The 16,540-nt window shown below is 36.1% G+C and overlaps 2 protein-coding genes across 7 annotated transcripts; both read left to right on the forward strand.

Moving 5' to 3' along the window:
- The first annotated feature begins 731 nt into the window (after positions 1 to 731).
- LOC143468538 (uncharacterized) lies at positions 732 to 2,773 on the forward strand. The gene is made up of 5 exons (XM_076965837.1): positions 732 to 805; positions 919 to 1,065; positions 1,281 to 1,499; positions 1,649 to 1,789; positions 1,882 to 2,773. Exons 1-5 carry the CDS (start codon positions 745 to 747, stop codon positions 2,013 to 2,015), a joined length of 702 nt encoding a protein of 233 aa, XP_076821952.1. The 5' UTR covers positions 732 to 744; the 3' UTR covers positions 2,016 to 2,773.
- LOC143468460 (sushi, von Willebrand factor type A, EGF and pentraxin domain-containing protein 1-like) lies at positions 2,091 to 16,057 on the forward strand. Of its 6 annotated transcripts, none has more exons than XM_076965690.1 (35): positions 2,093 to 2,773; positions 3,051 to 3,135; positions 3,250 to 3,396; positions 3,624 to 3,842; positions 3,992 to 4,132; positions 4,225 to 4,401; positions 4,512 to 4,709; positions 4,851 to 5,036; positions 5,237 to 5,454; positions 5,562 to 5,691; positions 5,786 to 5,914; positions 5,991 to 6,070; positions 6,267 to 6,402; positions 6,681 to 6,826; positions 6,906 to 7,029; positions 7,111 to 7,235; positions 7,389 to 7,590; positions 7,668 to 7,824; positions 8,117 to 8,264; positions 8,411 to 8,588; positions 8,676 to 8,825; positions 8,998 to 9,168; positions 9,801 to 9,983; positions 10,089 to 10,268; positions 10,572 to 10,751; positions 10,890 to 11,075; positions 11,198 to 11,380; positions 11,688 to 11,870; positions 11,988 to 12,167; positions 12,473 to 12,655; positions 12,766 to 12,876; positions 12,989 to 13,171; positions 13,289 to 13,428; positions 13,772 to 13,951; positions 15,645 to 15,787. In XM_076965690.1, exons 1-35 carry the CDS (start codon positions 2,771 to 2,773, stop codon positions 15,648 to 15,650), a joined length of 5,328 nt encoding a protein of 1,775 aa, XP_076821805.1. In that variant the 5' UTR covers positions 2,093 to 2,770; the 3' UTR covers positions 15,651 to 15,787. The 6 variants fall into 6 exon arrangements, with proteins under 6 accessions (XP_076821806.1, XP_076821805.1, XP_076821802.1 ...); XM_076965687.1 differs by having other exon boundaries at positions 2,094 to 2,773; positions 12,766 to 12,861; positions 13,289 to 13,468; positions 15,645 to 16,057; XM_076965688.1 differs by having other exon boundaries at positions 2,096 to 2,835; positions 13,289 to 13,468; positions 15,645 to 16,057.
- Positions 16,058 to 16,540: the final 483 nt, after the last annotated feature.

Here is a 16,540-nt window from a genome sequence, read left to right on the forward strand (position 1 = left end):
CACATGATCATCAATAAACATCATAAATCGTATTACTTTATTATCAACTTTTTCCACACTTCTCGCAGTGGTCTAATTATGCGGACCGCGATTTTCAATTAAATTATTGACAGCTTACTCGTAGCACAGGAAAAGAAAATTTTTTAAACATTTCAAAAATCTATGCTGCAGGTAACAGTCTTGTTCGGCGTGTAATATGTAAATTTGCTCAAATGAACTATTCTTCCAATCTCTAATATTAACGATGTGTTGATAACTTACACGCTTTAGATCTCTTCACGTATTGTTCGTGCTTCAAATTCCGTCTTACCTTTGTTGTATCAAAATGAACGGCCGCAAAATACGTACTGGTCAGTTTTGTACAGAATAAAAACAGTCTTAGTATTAAGCGCAGTGAAAGAACTTCGACCTCAAAGAGAATTGATTTGACGAACTCGTTTAGTCTTTCTTTTTGGTGACGAAATACCACATTTGCTTTGCACCATTTGTTGACTTTTTTCACATATAGCCTCAAGTAATTATGCAAAAGGGAATTTTTTACGACGGTTTATAAAACTTGTAATCTCAAAACGAAATCGTAAAGTTATTTCAGGATCGTTAATACGCAAACCACAACAAAAAGTTTTCAAACAAAACCGCGATAAATTTTTTCTGCGAGTTTGCCTATTTAAATCGCTTCAGGCAATTAGACATACGCTTATAAGATTCCCAATGTTAAAGAAAGAAAATTTAGTTTCAGAAAACATGGAGATCGAGTTTTGTCAAGTGTGTGCAGTAATCGTTTTGCTTTCAACAAGTTACCAAAGTACACGAGTATTTCATATGTTATTGCATTAGTCAAAGATAATAAAGTTAGAAAAACTATGCGTTTGTGGAAACCATTTTTGATTATGCTACAATTAGTTCATGTTTTCAAAGTTTCAGCTCAGTGTCCAAGACGAAACCAAACAAAGGCAGATGCTGTAGGACGACCTTGTCGTAAGCCCTGTTCATCACAAGCTCAGTGCAAAGATGGAAAAACATGTCGCTGTGATCACGAATGTGGAATGTCTTGCATCAATATGAGTAAGTTATAATGTGTTCCTGATAAAGCTGGATTGTACGACTAAATGATTTGACAGTAAAGTTATGAAGACAAGATTGTCTTATCATGTATGTACGGTCAGCAAAGTTTTTCTTTTTCCTTTCAAATATTTCAACAAGTATTCTTGGAATTTTATGGAGTTATACAGTTGAAAAATAAAAACAGAAGTTTACATAATATTTAACATTATTTATAGATAACTTATGCGGTCTACCATTGGTGATTCCAAATATGGCGTCAGTTCGCGTTTATCGAAGACACTCGAACGGATCACTCGTATTGAAACCGTCGCCACCTTACCAGTATGATGATATGGCTGAGTATGAGTGTTTGCCTGGTTACCGTTTAGAAGGATCTCAAAAGTTCAACTTATGCCATGGAAGGAAAAGTTGGACTAGATTGGCGGTTTGTGCTCGTAAGTGAATGTCAATGAACATCAAAGATAAAGTCATTCAAAACGCGTCACAATGAAGCGATTTATGATATGTTGCTGTAACTAAACCATTTGCTATTATCTCCAATACAACAAAGTCGTTGCACATAAACTTGTTATTCTGTTTTCAGGAAGTTGCCGCAGGTTTGACCAAGAAAAAGTTTTGCAAAATCTCATGATATGCGGAACAAATTGTGTGACAAGTTCAGAGTGCACGGAAGACATGAGTTGTGTGTGTGATGGGTATTGTGGTAGGACTTGTGTGAACCCAGGTGATATATTTACACATAAAAATATCAATCGACTTTATTTTTATGTAACTTTCATTGACTAAGTGTCATATTTCAAATCTTATTTTTCAAAGATATCGATTGCGGGGAAGCCCCACCATCGACACACGCTTCAATCAAATATGACGGGGAAGGATTTCAACGAAGAGGTTACTACCGGTGTGACGTCGGATTTTATCTTCAGTCCGGAGATTTAAAAAGGAAATGAACAGGAGGTGGAACCTATTATTTCTCTATATCAAAACCTGAATTTTTACGAGACAAACTTTGTTTTCACGCGTTCGTCAGTCCATGTCCTGTATATACTCTATTTGCCTTACGACAAATTAGTGTTTTAAATGAGACAATTGATTGGTTCGTAGCAATTACATAGTGCTTCATGTACATATATCGTATACTACTCTACTTAATACAAACGCTAGTTTGCAGGAAGTTTTGATACCCGCATACACCGGGATCGTTTTCACATCAACGGTGAATCGTTCCACCGCTCATGGTCACTGAAATCAACCACAATCTACTTTTAAGACCCAGAGCAGCATTTATATTGACCTACAGTATATCCCCAAAACAATGGCTGGAAAGAGAAAGAAAAGAACGAAACTAAAGAGAATAAAAGCCTTAAACTGGAAAAATTGCCAGAAATAGTCTTATATGCAAACAACTATAATACAATAATAAACGTTATATGTTAGCAACGAAGTTTGTCACAAATTGTAAGTTTCGCATCATAAAAACAAACGTGAAATTAATTTCAGGTTCTTGACGTAAAACCAAATGTTGTTTACTCCAAAGGTTTTCGTAGCCATGAGCTCCAGGCCACTCACCACTACAAATTGTTGTCGACGTTGCACAGTTTAAAAAACAACGACTCGAAACAAACTGACGTCAGGAGAAGGAAGCTACCGGATATACTTCGTCTAGGAACGACGCAATTCAGTCAACTTGGCTTGTTTTGCACGAATGGTTGGTTTCACAAGTGCCTTTGTGTCTTGAATGAGCTTTCAACATTAATAGATCACAACAGGGTTCGTTTGAAGAAAAGCTATTGCCGTTTAGCCATGTTTTAGTTCTAGCAGTTTAGTTACACCTTAATTACAGATCAGCACCGACCTGTCAAGGTGATTGATGAATGTAATTTTAAAAATAGGAATCTGTGGCAAAATCTTTAGTCATTTGGGTTGTTTCTTTTTTTGCTCCAGGCAATCAGTCATACGCTTATAAGATTCCCTTAATGTTATAGAAAGAAAATTTAGTTTCGGAAAACATGGAGATCGAGTTTTGTCAAGTTTGTGCAGTAATCGTTTTGCTTTCAACAACTTACCAAAGTAAACGAGTATTTCATATGTTATTGTATTAGTCAAAGATAATAAAGTTAGTAAAAAATTATATGTTTTTTGAAGCCATTTTTGATTATGCTACAAATAATTCTTGTTTCAAAGTCTCAGCTCAGTGTCCAAGACGAAACCAAACAAAGGCAGATGCTGTAGGACGACCTTGTCGTAAGCCCTGTCCATCACAAGCTCAGTGCAAAGATGGAAAAATATGTCGCTGTGATCATGAATGTGGAACGTCTTGCATCAATATGAGTAAGTTATAATGTGTTCCTGATAAAGCTGGAATGTAAAAATTTATGATTTGTGCTTACAGCAAAGTTATGAAAGGCAAAATTATTTTAACATGTACAGTATTTACGGTCAAGGAATTCTTTTATTTTTTCTTTGAAACAATTAAACAAGTATTCGTGCAATGTTATGGAGTTATGTAGTTGAAAAATAAAAACAGAAGTTTACATAATATTTAACATTATTCATAGACAACTTTTGCGGTCTACCATTGGTCATACCAAATATGGCAAGAGTTTGCGTTTATCGAAGACTCTCGAATGGATCACTCGTATTGAAACCGTCGCCACCTTACCAGTATGATGATATGGCTGAGTATGAGTGTGCGCATGGTTACCGTTTAGAAGGATCTCAAAATTTTAACTTATGCCATGGAAGAAAAAGTTGGACTAGATTGGCGGTTTGTGCTCGTAAGTGAATGTCAATAAACATCAAAGATAAAGTCGTTCAAAGCGAGTCATTATGAAGCGATTTATGCTATGTTGCTATAACTAAACCATTTGCTATTATCTCAAAAATAACAAGATTGTTGCACATAAACTTGTTACTTTATTGTCAGGAAGTTGCCGCAGGTTTGACGAAGAAAAAGTTTTGCAAAATCTCATGATATGCGGAACAAATTGTGTGACAAGTTCAGAGTGCACGGAAGACATGAGTTGTATGTGTGATGGGTATTGTGGTAGGACTTGCGTGAACCCAGGTGATATATTTACACATAATAATATCAATTATCTTTATTTTTATGTAACTTTCATTGACTAAGTTTTGTATTTCAAATCTTATTTTTCAAAGATATCGATTGCGGGGAAGCCCCACCATCCACACACGCTTCAATTAAATATGACGGAGAAGGATTTCAACGAAGAGCTTACTACCGGTGTGACGTCGGATTTTATCCTCAGTCCGGAGATTTAACGAGGAAATGCACAGGAGGTGGAACCTGGAGTGGAAGATTAATCAACTGCGCTCGTGAGTAATTTGCCAAAGTCATGTTGAAATGTTTTCTAGGAACAAATATTATCGATTTTAACGTCACAAACATGGTTTTGGAATTATTCCAATTTGCTAAAACGTTATAGCTACAACTTGTGGTGATCCATTGCCTTCTATTCGATCGATGGGTGGCGAAATTGTGCAGGATCAGCATGACCCATATTTGGTTGGACACCAAGTGACGTTTCAGTGTTCTCCAGGGCAACGGTTTCTAGGAGACAGCGTTCAAACGTGCATGGAAGACGGACAGTGGAGTGGATTAAACGCAATTTGTGATTTGATTGGTGAATGAACCTTTTGCTGACTTGGAAAATACTTATAATATGCCTTGTTGGAGTTTTCATCCAATGCCTTAAAAGGAAAGGCGTACATACTGAGACAGAATTATAGCAGAGTAGTTGTAATTTGTCGTGGTTTTTATTTAGATGATGAATCAAGATGTCCGCATCCTGGAGTTCCAATAAACGGTAATCTCTTGACAAGGAGCAACTTCACGGTGGGAACGATGGTTGAGTTTGAATGTGATGAAGGATACTCGATGATTGGAGATCGACAACAAGAATGTTTTTACTTCCTACAGTGGAGCGATGGTGGTGCTCCGAAATGCATAGGTGTCGCAAGGAGCTCATCGTAATAGCAAAAGTGTAAACTGTATCTTTATACATCAGATAAAATTTATAATATTATTAAGTCTCCCAATCTGGCAAAGAAAGGCGCGCAATATAGTACGTACTAATGGGTGCGTGTTCGAAGTTCAAAAGCTACAGAAAAGTTTCATTTTCTTAACGCATGAAACTGCGCTTTTTTTCAGACCCTCGATACCCTGCCAGCAATTCAGTTTCTTTACGTCGACTTCAAGGAAATCTGGAAACAACTGAAGATCTTGTCCACAGCCACAGCCTGGGTCATTCATTATCATCAACATCAACAATATTGCATGAAACAATCTTTGTTATTGATATTTCTAAAGATGTCAGTGATGAAACTCTTAGAGTTTCCCTGAAGTTTGCTGAGAATCTTGTAATTGAGGTTGGTAAACACTTGCATGTTTTTAAAGAAGGCCTAAATAATTTCTATCTTGTATATAGACCAGCATCAAATTAGTTGTGCAAACAAATTCATTTTTAAATTTACAGGCAAGCAGAGACAACTACTTGAAATGCGCCATCATTGTTTTTGCTTCAGGATCCAAAGTTGTCCTGAGGTTTGCTTCAGTTCCTTCACAAGAAGTAATTCAATCGCTGAGAAGTATTTTAGCAGACAGAGGTAAGAGAGAAAGAGAAGTTGAAACAAAAATTGCATTGCTTATAAAATGAGCTTAAAATAATAAAAAATGTTATCAACTCGTGATTTGGCGCAGAAAAGTTCGTGCAAAATGTTGGTGAATTGAGAAACACTGCGGAGGGTTTGCGAAAATTACGGGAAGTCTATTTAAGCATCGCACAAAACATTTCGGAAAACATGAGGAATATTTTCTTGTTTATCAATGGTAAAAGGAGTATATGTGCGTCATCAACTCAGTTATACCCAAGAATTTAATTACGGATTGTTTTTCATTTTTTAAGGTCAACATTTTCAAGGACTGATTTCCCCAAAAATCGTAATGCAAGATTTTATAGATGGATTGTCAAAAAATTTGCCAAACGTACATTTGTGTGGATTTCATCTACAAACTTTTAATTTCATAAATAATATGATGTAATTTTCAGGAGCGCTATAAAAGTCAACACTTAAACATAAATGTTTCGATATTTCATGTTTTGGATTTCAGGATTTATCTAACTTCTGTTTGGTTTGAGTTTTGTTCACATTTGACACCAGAATGACGCAATATGTTTTAGATCTACGTAATAGCATTTGGATCAAATGTTCATGAGAGTGCCACCTATGACGAACTCCAATCCCTAACTTATCCCAGACATTTGCTTTTGGTCAATCCAACTTCCACTGAAGTACCCGATACTTTTAATAGCCAAGGTTAGTTCTAAGTTAGCAGTTCAATTGTAAAGGTTATTACTCAGTTCTACTGAAATATTTTTAAATTACAAAAGTTCAACATGTTGTTTAAATTTCGAAACAAATTAAAAATCATCATATTAAATTAAAACATGGACTAATATAATTTTTTTCAAACCAATGTCTACTTTTGTTATAGTCACAATCAATTCAACCATCGCAGTTAAAGTTTAAACTTAGTTGAAAACCAATGAAATATGAAATATGATTGGAGCAAGACTAACAAAATGTTTCTACAGACTTTTGTCAATGCGGAACATCTGGAGATATTGGAAATGTGAAGAAAAGAGCAAGTATTGGCAGAGTTGTAAAAGGAACAAAAGCAAATTTGGCTGCTTGGCCTTGGCAAGTTCTAATAGCCGAAAATCGGGCAAGAATTTCAAACGTAAGCTTGAATATTTACATATATAGCTTTAACATTAAGCTAAAATTACGAGTTTACCTAAAAGATGTACCGTTTGTAGACATATCGCCGTGTTAGAGGCGGTGGGTCTTTAATCAACCATCGATGGGTTCTCACAGCTGCTCATATCTTTCATGGCATGGCAAGACCAAGAGATTGGGCGCACAATATCTTGCTTACGTTTGGTTGGTTGAATCTCATTGAAAGATTGTTTTGTAAAAAACAAAAGCGTTGATTAAGTTTGTTGTGTAACAATTGTTTCAAAGGAATTCGACAGTTACCGGAAAGCGATCAATCTCAGCTTTCTTCACATGTACAAGTTTTTCGAGCAAAGAAGATTTATGAGCACGAAAACTTTTCCATCAACACATTTGATTACGACATAGCTTTGGTAATTTTTGTTTAATCAAATAGCATTAGAAGTTTGATGAAACCAGAATATGTTGCAACTGAAAAGTGTTTCAAAACAGGAGATATATCTTGTATGTTTGAAATCAACTTTTTTCTGAAAACACTGACGAACAAAATCGATATGTTGCTACAGATTCTTGTAGGCAGAGAATTGAAGCAACTTGGCTTGTACTGGCAGCAAACTGGAAATGCAGGTTGGGTGAATTATACGTCATTTGTGAGACCAGTGTGCTTGCCATGCATGGATAGAAATTGCGTCAGTGAATATTTGGAGAGAAATGAAAGGACGTTGTTTGGGAGAAAGATTTCAGAAAGTGATAAATGCAAAACTGAAGGTAGGTCATGTACAATTACAGAAAATATATTTTTTTAAATGATTTTGTCCGTGAATTGATGCTTAAACTTGTTTTAGGCGACTGGTTGATCGAAAAAGGAGAACTTGAAAGAAAGTCTGTTCTAACAGTCGTTACAGGTTTTGGTGAAAAAAGGATTCGTCATACCTCGGATTTTAAATTTAAAGCTTCGAAATTTTTAACCCAAGCACTAATTCGACTTCATAACGATGAAAGGTGACTCCAAAGTAGATTTCAGTTCTCAGAAGCTTGATTCGAATGATTGGAATAAATATGAAAAATGAGATGGCTTGTAGAGCTTTTTACAAAAGAAATAAAATTATGACTTTAATTATAACTATGACTATGACTACGACTTCGACTGCGACTGTCATTGTCACTGTCACTCTCATTGTCACTGTCACTGTCAATAGGTAAATTATGAAAAAATTTGAAGCTGCTGTGCTCTTAGATATTTTTAAACATAAAAAGGTTTACGAAGTGTTAGATTTATTTCATGAATTTTCAGGTGCAATCGAAGTATTGCCCAAATGAGAAAAAAAGGTTTACCCGAAGGAATTACGTTTACTGACCAAATGATTTGTGGAATTGGGGGAAACCCTGGTATTATAACTGATGCATGTAAAGGAGACAGCGGCGGACCACTTGTACGAGAGGTGGGCGAAGCTGAAACAGAGATTTGCTGAAGCTCAATTACAGCAAATCTTAAGTTGTTATGAGTTTTTTATTAAAATTTAAGGAGGATTATCTAAAATAAATGCAAGTTTACATGATATTTATTACGTTTCAATTTTATTTACAGTTCAAAGAGAATGTTATTGGCAAGGGATGTTGGATGCAAATTGGAATTGTGAGCTGGGGTTGGGGATGTGGATCAACATACACAGAAAACAGCATAAAACACCAATTTCCAGGCTACTACACAAGCGTAGCTCTCCTAATGTCCTGGGTGACTGAAATACAACAACAAACAAAATCAGGTTCTGTTCCCATTAGTCGAAAAATTGTAATTTACCAAATAAAAACAAACGTTTGCAATAATTACTTTAAATATTTACTGAAATTAGTTCATCCTGATTCGTTTTGTCATGTTGATCCTTGCCAAGTGGAGAAAGGAAGAACTTGTAAGAAATCTTGTGAGGATGATGCAGATTGTAGAGGAGCACTGAAGAGATGTGTTTGTGATGACGTTTGTGGAATGTCTTGTATTAATCCAAGTAACAGTTTGGTTAAAGCAAAATAGTTGTACTGTAGTAGAAAACCTATAATGGGACATTCATTATGTTTTCAAATAATCGAAACTTTTTATTGGCAAATTCTAAGCAATCTTGGTCCAGTTTTTTACACGTTTTCGGCTTTACAATAACCATTTATTTGTTTCTTAATTAGAAGCTGTTTGTGATGATTTGGATACACTCAGCAATGGGACAATCGAAGGCAACAGAACTTATGGCAATACAGTTTATTACACTTGCAATGAGGGATTCATTCTCAAAGGAACAAGAACCAGGACATGTAGATCCGACAAGAAATGGACCGGAACAGCACCAACTTGCTTGGGTAAGATTGGCTTTGTCGAGATTTACATTCAAGCGCATTTATGTAGTTACTATTCAAGGAACTTTCCCAAATTGAACCAAACCTGACAAGGAATATATACCATGTCCATTTATATCGCGATGGATGGTATATAATGTAAAACTAAATATATGAGTTATGTTTGCATGATATTAACTTCTACTTTAAGTTGTAGAAGCTTCCAAATTCCATTCATTTCTACAACATAATCAAATGCTTTATCAATTTGTTCAATAAAACATCTATATACGCTTGCATTAGAAAGTTAGTTTATTTTGTTACGATTTTTAAATGTAAATACCGTGCATTGTTTTACAAAAGATTAATTTACGAAATTATTGTTTTGAATTTCATTGTTTAACGTTTTAAGTCTTTTATTGTATTTACTGTAAAAACACATAAAAACATATGCTTGGTTAATTTTCATGACAAGAATGTGTTCAACTAACATTTTATTAACGGTTCTAACAAAGCAATAGCCAGTTGCTGCACATAATAACTAAGTCAGGGGCTTCTCTTGTTCTTGATGAACCGATAAGTAAGATAGTATATACGTGATTTATACTTGTAGGTTACTTACCTTTCTGTTAAAACAATTTCTTTATTGTAAACAGAGATAGAATGCGTCGTACCTAGAGCTCCAAGCTTCGGTTCTGTTGAACCTCCAAGCTTTAGCAGAGTGGCATTGGATGAGATCATAACATACTCTTGTGGTCGAAGATATCGACTGGTTGGTACCTCTAGGGCAACTTGCAAAGAAGATCGAACATTCGCTTCCTCACCACCACGTTGCCAAGGTAGGTATTGTTAAGATAAAATGTGTAATGATGGGATGATAAAAGAAATAAGACTTTTAAAATGTCACACTTGTATCAATCGCATCCAATTAAACAATTTTCCAGAAATAACCTGTCCACATCGAACCACACCTGCACACGCCAGACCAAGTTCATTCAAGTCGCGATGGCTGGTAGATGAAGTTCTAAGTTACACTTGCGCTCTTCGGTATGACTTTAGGGGAAATCCTTCATCAACCTGTCTAGTTAGTGGAAGTTGGTCAAATACTTTACCATATTGCCACAGTGAGCAATTTATTGTATTTTTGTCATCTTATTATTATTCTATTGTCGCATTTGTACTAAGACGTAAAGTTACTCAGATATAGAGAAGTTTCATCTCATTGTAAACACATTCTCAAACTATACAAAGAAAAAGTGACTATCAAGAATTGTCCATTTCTACCTTCTAATATAGCACTTCATTGTAACACAATTAATTCTGCAAAAATAAATCTTTACAGAATTACCGTTTCACAATCACTGTGAGTTATTACCAACACTCTGAAATAGAACGTAACACTCATAATGTGCACGTTGATATTTCAGTACGACGATGTGTACACCGAGACGTTCCAGAACATTCTACAGCTAACCCTAACAAAAGTCAATGGGTTTATGGCGACCGAGTCACGTACACTTGTGATCGTGGCTACGAGTTGTCAGGATCGGCTGAATCACGTTGCACGTCAAGTGGTCGTTGGTCTGATCCTCCACCTACTTGCACAAGTAAGTCGGTAGCAAGATCATGTTGAAAAAGTTTTATGAATTGCTTTTAAACGATGCTGAAACGTATTTAATTTAGTGCTGTGTGAACAACATGTTGAAGCTTTAACTTATTAGAATTTTATTGTGTTTACTTTACAGTAAGATCATGCGAGCATCCCACACCACCACGTAACGTCGACATAATAAGACCAGCAAACAAAATGTCTTGGGTGTATGAAGATACTATAACATATGGATGTAGTAGAGGTTATCGCTTAAATGGAGCCAGAACTTTGTCATGCACTGAAGATGGGACGTGGTCGCACCCTGTACCGACTTGCCAACGTAATACTCAACTTTACTGCAGTCCTTACATACAGTATACCTTGCTAATCAAGTCACCTACTTTTCTAGGGCTCTACGATTTATGTTACGGCTTATCCGCAAAATAAATTGCGTTTTTGCAGAAATCACCTGTGAGCGCTCTGACCCCGACTTCGGCGAGTCAATCCCCAGAAAGGAAAGATATATTTTCGATGAGAAAATTACATATTCATGCAACGACGGATTTATTTTGGAGGGTGCAATTAGGTCAATTTGTCAAACATCTGGAAGTTGGAATAACGATCCTCCGAACTGCTATTTGCCTGGTAAATGCTCGCTATCATTTAATCCTCGTTAAAAGCATTCCAGTAAAACTCAAACAAGATTGTCCACCCGATAATGGTAATAAACGATGGATTGATAATAATTGCTAATTTTCATAAACGTCGTTACTAACGTGCCTTGTAATGCGATTATGACGCATTTAGTTTATAATAATCAATGGTATTACAATATCTGCAAAATTAGGAGATTTTTAAAATTAAATTTCGAAATGAAAACGCAACAATGGTAAGAAGGGGTTAAAACAATGGTGTTAGTTTTCTGTTAAAACAATTTCATTATTGTAAACAGAGTTAGAATGCGTCGTACCCAGAGCTCCAAGCTTCGGTTCTGTTGAACCTCCAAGGTATAGCAGAGTGGCATTGGATAACATCATAACATACTCTTGTGGTCGAAAGTATCGACTGGTCGGTAACTCTAGGGCAACTTGCAAAGAAGACCGAACGTTCACTTCCCCACCACCACGTTGCGACGGTGGGTATTTTGGAAATGAAATATGTATTGAAGGGATGATGAATGAACATTTAAAAGGAAAAAGATGTTTAAAATGTTGTGCTTTTATCAATCACATCCAATTAAACACTTTTCCAGAAATAACCTGTCCACGTCGAACCACACCTGCACACGCTACACCAAGCTCATACAAGTCGCGATGGGTGGTAGATGAAGTTCTAAATTACACTTGCGATGTTGGATATGAATTGAGGGGAAATCCCTCATCAACCTGTCTAGTTAGCGGAGGCTGGTCAAATGAATTACCCAATTGCCGCAGTGAGCAATTTATTGCATTTTTGTCATCTTGTTATTATTCTATTGTCACATTTGTACTAAGACGTAAAGTTACTACTTAGATATAGAGAAGATTCATCTCATTGTAAACACATTGTCACACTATTTGGAGAAAAAGTGATTATTAAGAATTACCATTTCTACCTTTTAATATAGCACAGCATTTTAACAGAATTAAATATGCAGAAATACAACTTTACAGAATTACCGTTTCACAATTACTGTGATTTATTACCAACACTCTGGAATAGCACGTAAAACTCATAATATGCACGTTGTTGTTTCAGTACAACGATGTGTACACCGAGATTCTCCAGAACATTCTACTACTAACCCTAACAAAAGTCAATGGGTTTATGGCGACCGAGTCACTTACACATGTGATCGTGGCTACGAGTTGTCAGGATCGGCTGAATCACGCTGCACGTCAAGTGGTCGTTGGTCTGATCCTCCACCTACTTGCACAAGTGGTAACTAAAGTTTAACAACGGATTAAAAAGTTGAAATTGGCAAAAAAATCTTATGAAACGTTTTCCTACCCTGCTGTATTTCGACTAATACATTTCCTTATTACATTAAGTTGACGAATGCCAACCACGTCCATGCAGGAACGGAGGAACTTGTTTGAATAGAATCGATGCTTACAAATGTTATTGTCTGCGAGGGTACGAAGGAGGTAATTGTGAAATAAGTAAGTTAAAAGTGTTGTACTTATGTATATCGTTCTTATGGTTAATACATGCAAATCGAACGTTTACACGTGTAGGCGTTTTCTGTTAAAACAATTTCATTATTGTAAACAGAGATAGAATGCGTCGTACCCAGGACTCCAAGCTTCGGTTCTGTTGAACCTCCAAGCTTTAGCAGAGTGGCATTGGATAACATCATAACATACTCTTGTGGTCGAAAGTATCGATTGGTTGGTAACTCTAGGGCAACTTGCGAAGAAGATCGAACGTTCACTTCTCCACCACCACGTTGCGACGGTGGATATTTTGGAAATGAAATATGTATTGAAGGGATGATGAATGAACATATAAAAGGAAAAAGATATTTAAAATGTCATACTTGTATCAATCATATCCAATTAAACACTTTTCCAGAAATAACCTGTCCACGTCGAACCACACCTGCACACGCCAGACCGAGTTCATTCAAGTCACGATGGGTGGTAGATGATGTTCTAAGTTACACTTGCGCTCTTCGGTACGACTTTAGGGGAAATCCCTCATCAACCTGTCTAGTTAGTGGAAGTTGGTCAAATACTTTACCATATTGCCACAGTGAGCAATTTATTGTATTTTTGTCATCTTATTACCATTCCATTGTCACATTTGTACTAAGACGTAAAGTTACTCAGATATAGAGAAGTTTCATCTCATTGTAAACACATCCTCAAACTATACACAGAAAAAGTGACTATTAAGAATTGTCCATTTCTACCTTCTAATATAGCACTTCATTGTAACAGAATTAATTCTGCAGAAATACAGCTTTACAGAATTACCGTTTCACAATTACTGTGAGTTATTACCAACACTCTGAAAGAGCACGTAAGACTCATAATATGCACGTTGTTGTTTCAGTACGACGATGTGTACACCGACATGTTCCAGAACATTCTACAGCTAACCCTAATAAAAGTCAATGGGTTTATGGCGACCGAGTCACTTACACTTGTGATCGTGGCTACGAGTTGTCAGGATCGGCTGAATCACGCTGCACGTCAAGTGGTCGTTGGTCTGATCCTCCACCTACTTGCACAAGTAAGTTGGGAGCAAGATCATGTTGAAACAGTTTTATGAATTGCTTTTAAACGGTGTTGAACAATACAATCTCATTTTCGCAACCATTCTCCCAAACAAGACTTCAAACTACTAATATTCCTCGGAACAGTTTTACGAAAACTACGGAATTGGTAAAATTGCGAAATTTATAAAATTTTGATGTTTGAAACCCTGGATGACGTCACTCGGGATTTTACCCTTTTGAAAATAGAAGTGGCTTGAGTAATTCAATGCGCTGCACTTGCTCAAATAACGCGAATGCTGCAGACAAAGCGGGTTACTGTAGAATAGATAATGTGCTCATACAAAAGGAACAGTTTGCTTGACAAAATAAAATAATTGTATATCCGGGCAATATTTGAACTAAATTCACTGATTCCGTGTTTGAAACAAGCGATAAATATATTTGAGTCTTGAAATTTTACGTTGCAATATTTTCTTGTTTACCAGCAACAGGCTGCCAAGGTGATCGTTATTCTGGTTTCAATTTCTACGAGAGCGTTAGTATAGAAATCCATAGTTCAAGGTTTTTGCTTGAAAAATGTGCAGTTTGTCGGTAAAAACATGAGTTTTGCGAATTGCTCTATAACAATAACAAATGTGAATACAAACAACAATTAAGTACAGCTCAAGCCAACGAAAAGGCAACCACAAAACTTAAAACCAACTTAAGATGTAATTTACGTATCTATGCCAGATAAAGTCAAACGTTGAAACAACCATATTTTCATAAAACCAACTCTTATTTTCAATAAAACTGGGTTGTGAAGTAAATTTTAAGGCACAACGTTTTAACTGATCTGTTTTTCTCTAATACGTTTCGCATCAAGTCCCATTTTGTTGGAAATTTACAGTATATCAAACTAATTAATCCGATTGTGAAATTTCAGTTAAGTCATATATATTATTTATTATTTATTAACGAATGAAACTGCGCTTTTTTCAAATCTTCAATACCTTGTCAGCAAACTTCTTTTTGGTTTGAATTTTGTTCACATTTGACACCAGAAATGACGCAATATGTGTTAGATTTACGTAATAGCATATATACATAACTATACATAGCTCCAATTTGCTTGCGTAAGATTGGCTGCGTCGAGATTTACATTTAAGCGCATTTATGTAGTTATCTTTCAAGGAACTTTCCCAAAGTATTTTTGGTGAAAACGTCGGAATAATTCAAAATCAGTAGTAAGAGTCTTCACTAAAATGTTTTGGCGATTTCGTCAACTTTCTTCAACACTAATGCACAAACTTTAATTATGACGATGAATGGGACAGATGTGACAAGTCTTGTTCTTGTGCGTTTTACTTTGTTTCTGGTTAAGCATTAACATTTGAAGATCTCACCGCTTTCACTCACTTTGGCGACATTATTTTTAAATGCATGTTTTTCCATTCCATTAAGTGATTTCTCCCAAGTTAAACAAGAAGAATCGACTCAGAAAATTATGGATATCAGGTTTTTTCAAGCACTTGTCGTGCTCGTTGTATCTTCAGCGATTAATCAAAGTGAAACAGCATTAAAATTGTTGTATTTGTAACAGAGTAAAGATAGTTACAAACGAATGGTTGTTAAACAATGTATCAAGTGTGGTAGGAAGAAATAGTTTTATTACGATTGCAAACATAAGCTGGAATAACTGACAAAGTTTAATGTTGTGTTTCACAGGTATAAAGCTCTCGTGCAGTAATGTTGTTGTTCCTGTTCGGACTATTGTGGGCTCGATCAAGTTTCCTTATGTGGCTGGTGACAGCATCACGTATTCATGCGAAGCTGGGTATAATATGATGGGACCAGCCACGATAGTTTGTCAGAATACTGGAAGGTGGAGCAGCAACCCACCAAGCTGCGTCTAAACGTGTTATCAGTTCTACCGCTTATCTTTGTGGTTGTCCATAAAACCTCAAACACTTAAGACTGTTAGCAATGGTGTCGTTGTAATGGTAAACGATCTTCTTGTAATAAAATATGCTTTCATTTACTTCGTGTGCTATAGCCTGGTACACTGGCATGGTGTGGCTTCGTGCCGTCTGTATATTAAAATTGTATGTAATATGAAATATATTTGGTGAAAGGTTTGACCAAGCACCGTGTTTATTTCTTCGCTGTTGTTGCAGTTTTTCTTTTTAAAAGGTTCACACTTTAGGCCTACACCTGAAGTGTAAAAAGCTTCACCAATGATAAGATAAATCCTTAGCTTTCGTGACCCTCACCAATGAGTATGGTCATGTGAGGTCAGTCTACTTTGACGTTGAGCGAGAATGTAGGTTGGATTATGGTGCGCAGTTTTAATCACTTGTTTCATTAGAAAGAAACCAAGCTTTTATGTACAGCATGTTTGTTGTGGGAGTGCTTTGTTGATGAGAACCTTTGATGAATTATGACTGTTAAACAATGTATCAAGTCTAGTAGGAAGGGATAATTCTACTTCGATTGCAAACATAAGCTGAAATAACTGACAGAGTTTATACAAACCTCAGTGTTGTTGTTGGTTGCATAATGGAAAATACCATTTCTTTAAAACGCGCTGATTACTCTCGAAGAAAAGCGTGTATACTTCACTG

Source organism: Clavelina lepadiformis, chromosome 8, assembly GCF_947623445.1.
Source record: "Clavelina lepadiformis chromosome 8, kaClaLepa1.1, whole genome shotgun sequence".
In the NCBI taxonomy this organism is placed as follows: Eukaryota; Metazoa; Chordata; class Ascidiacea; order Aplousobranchia; family Clavelinidae; genus Clavelina; species Clavelina lepadiformis.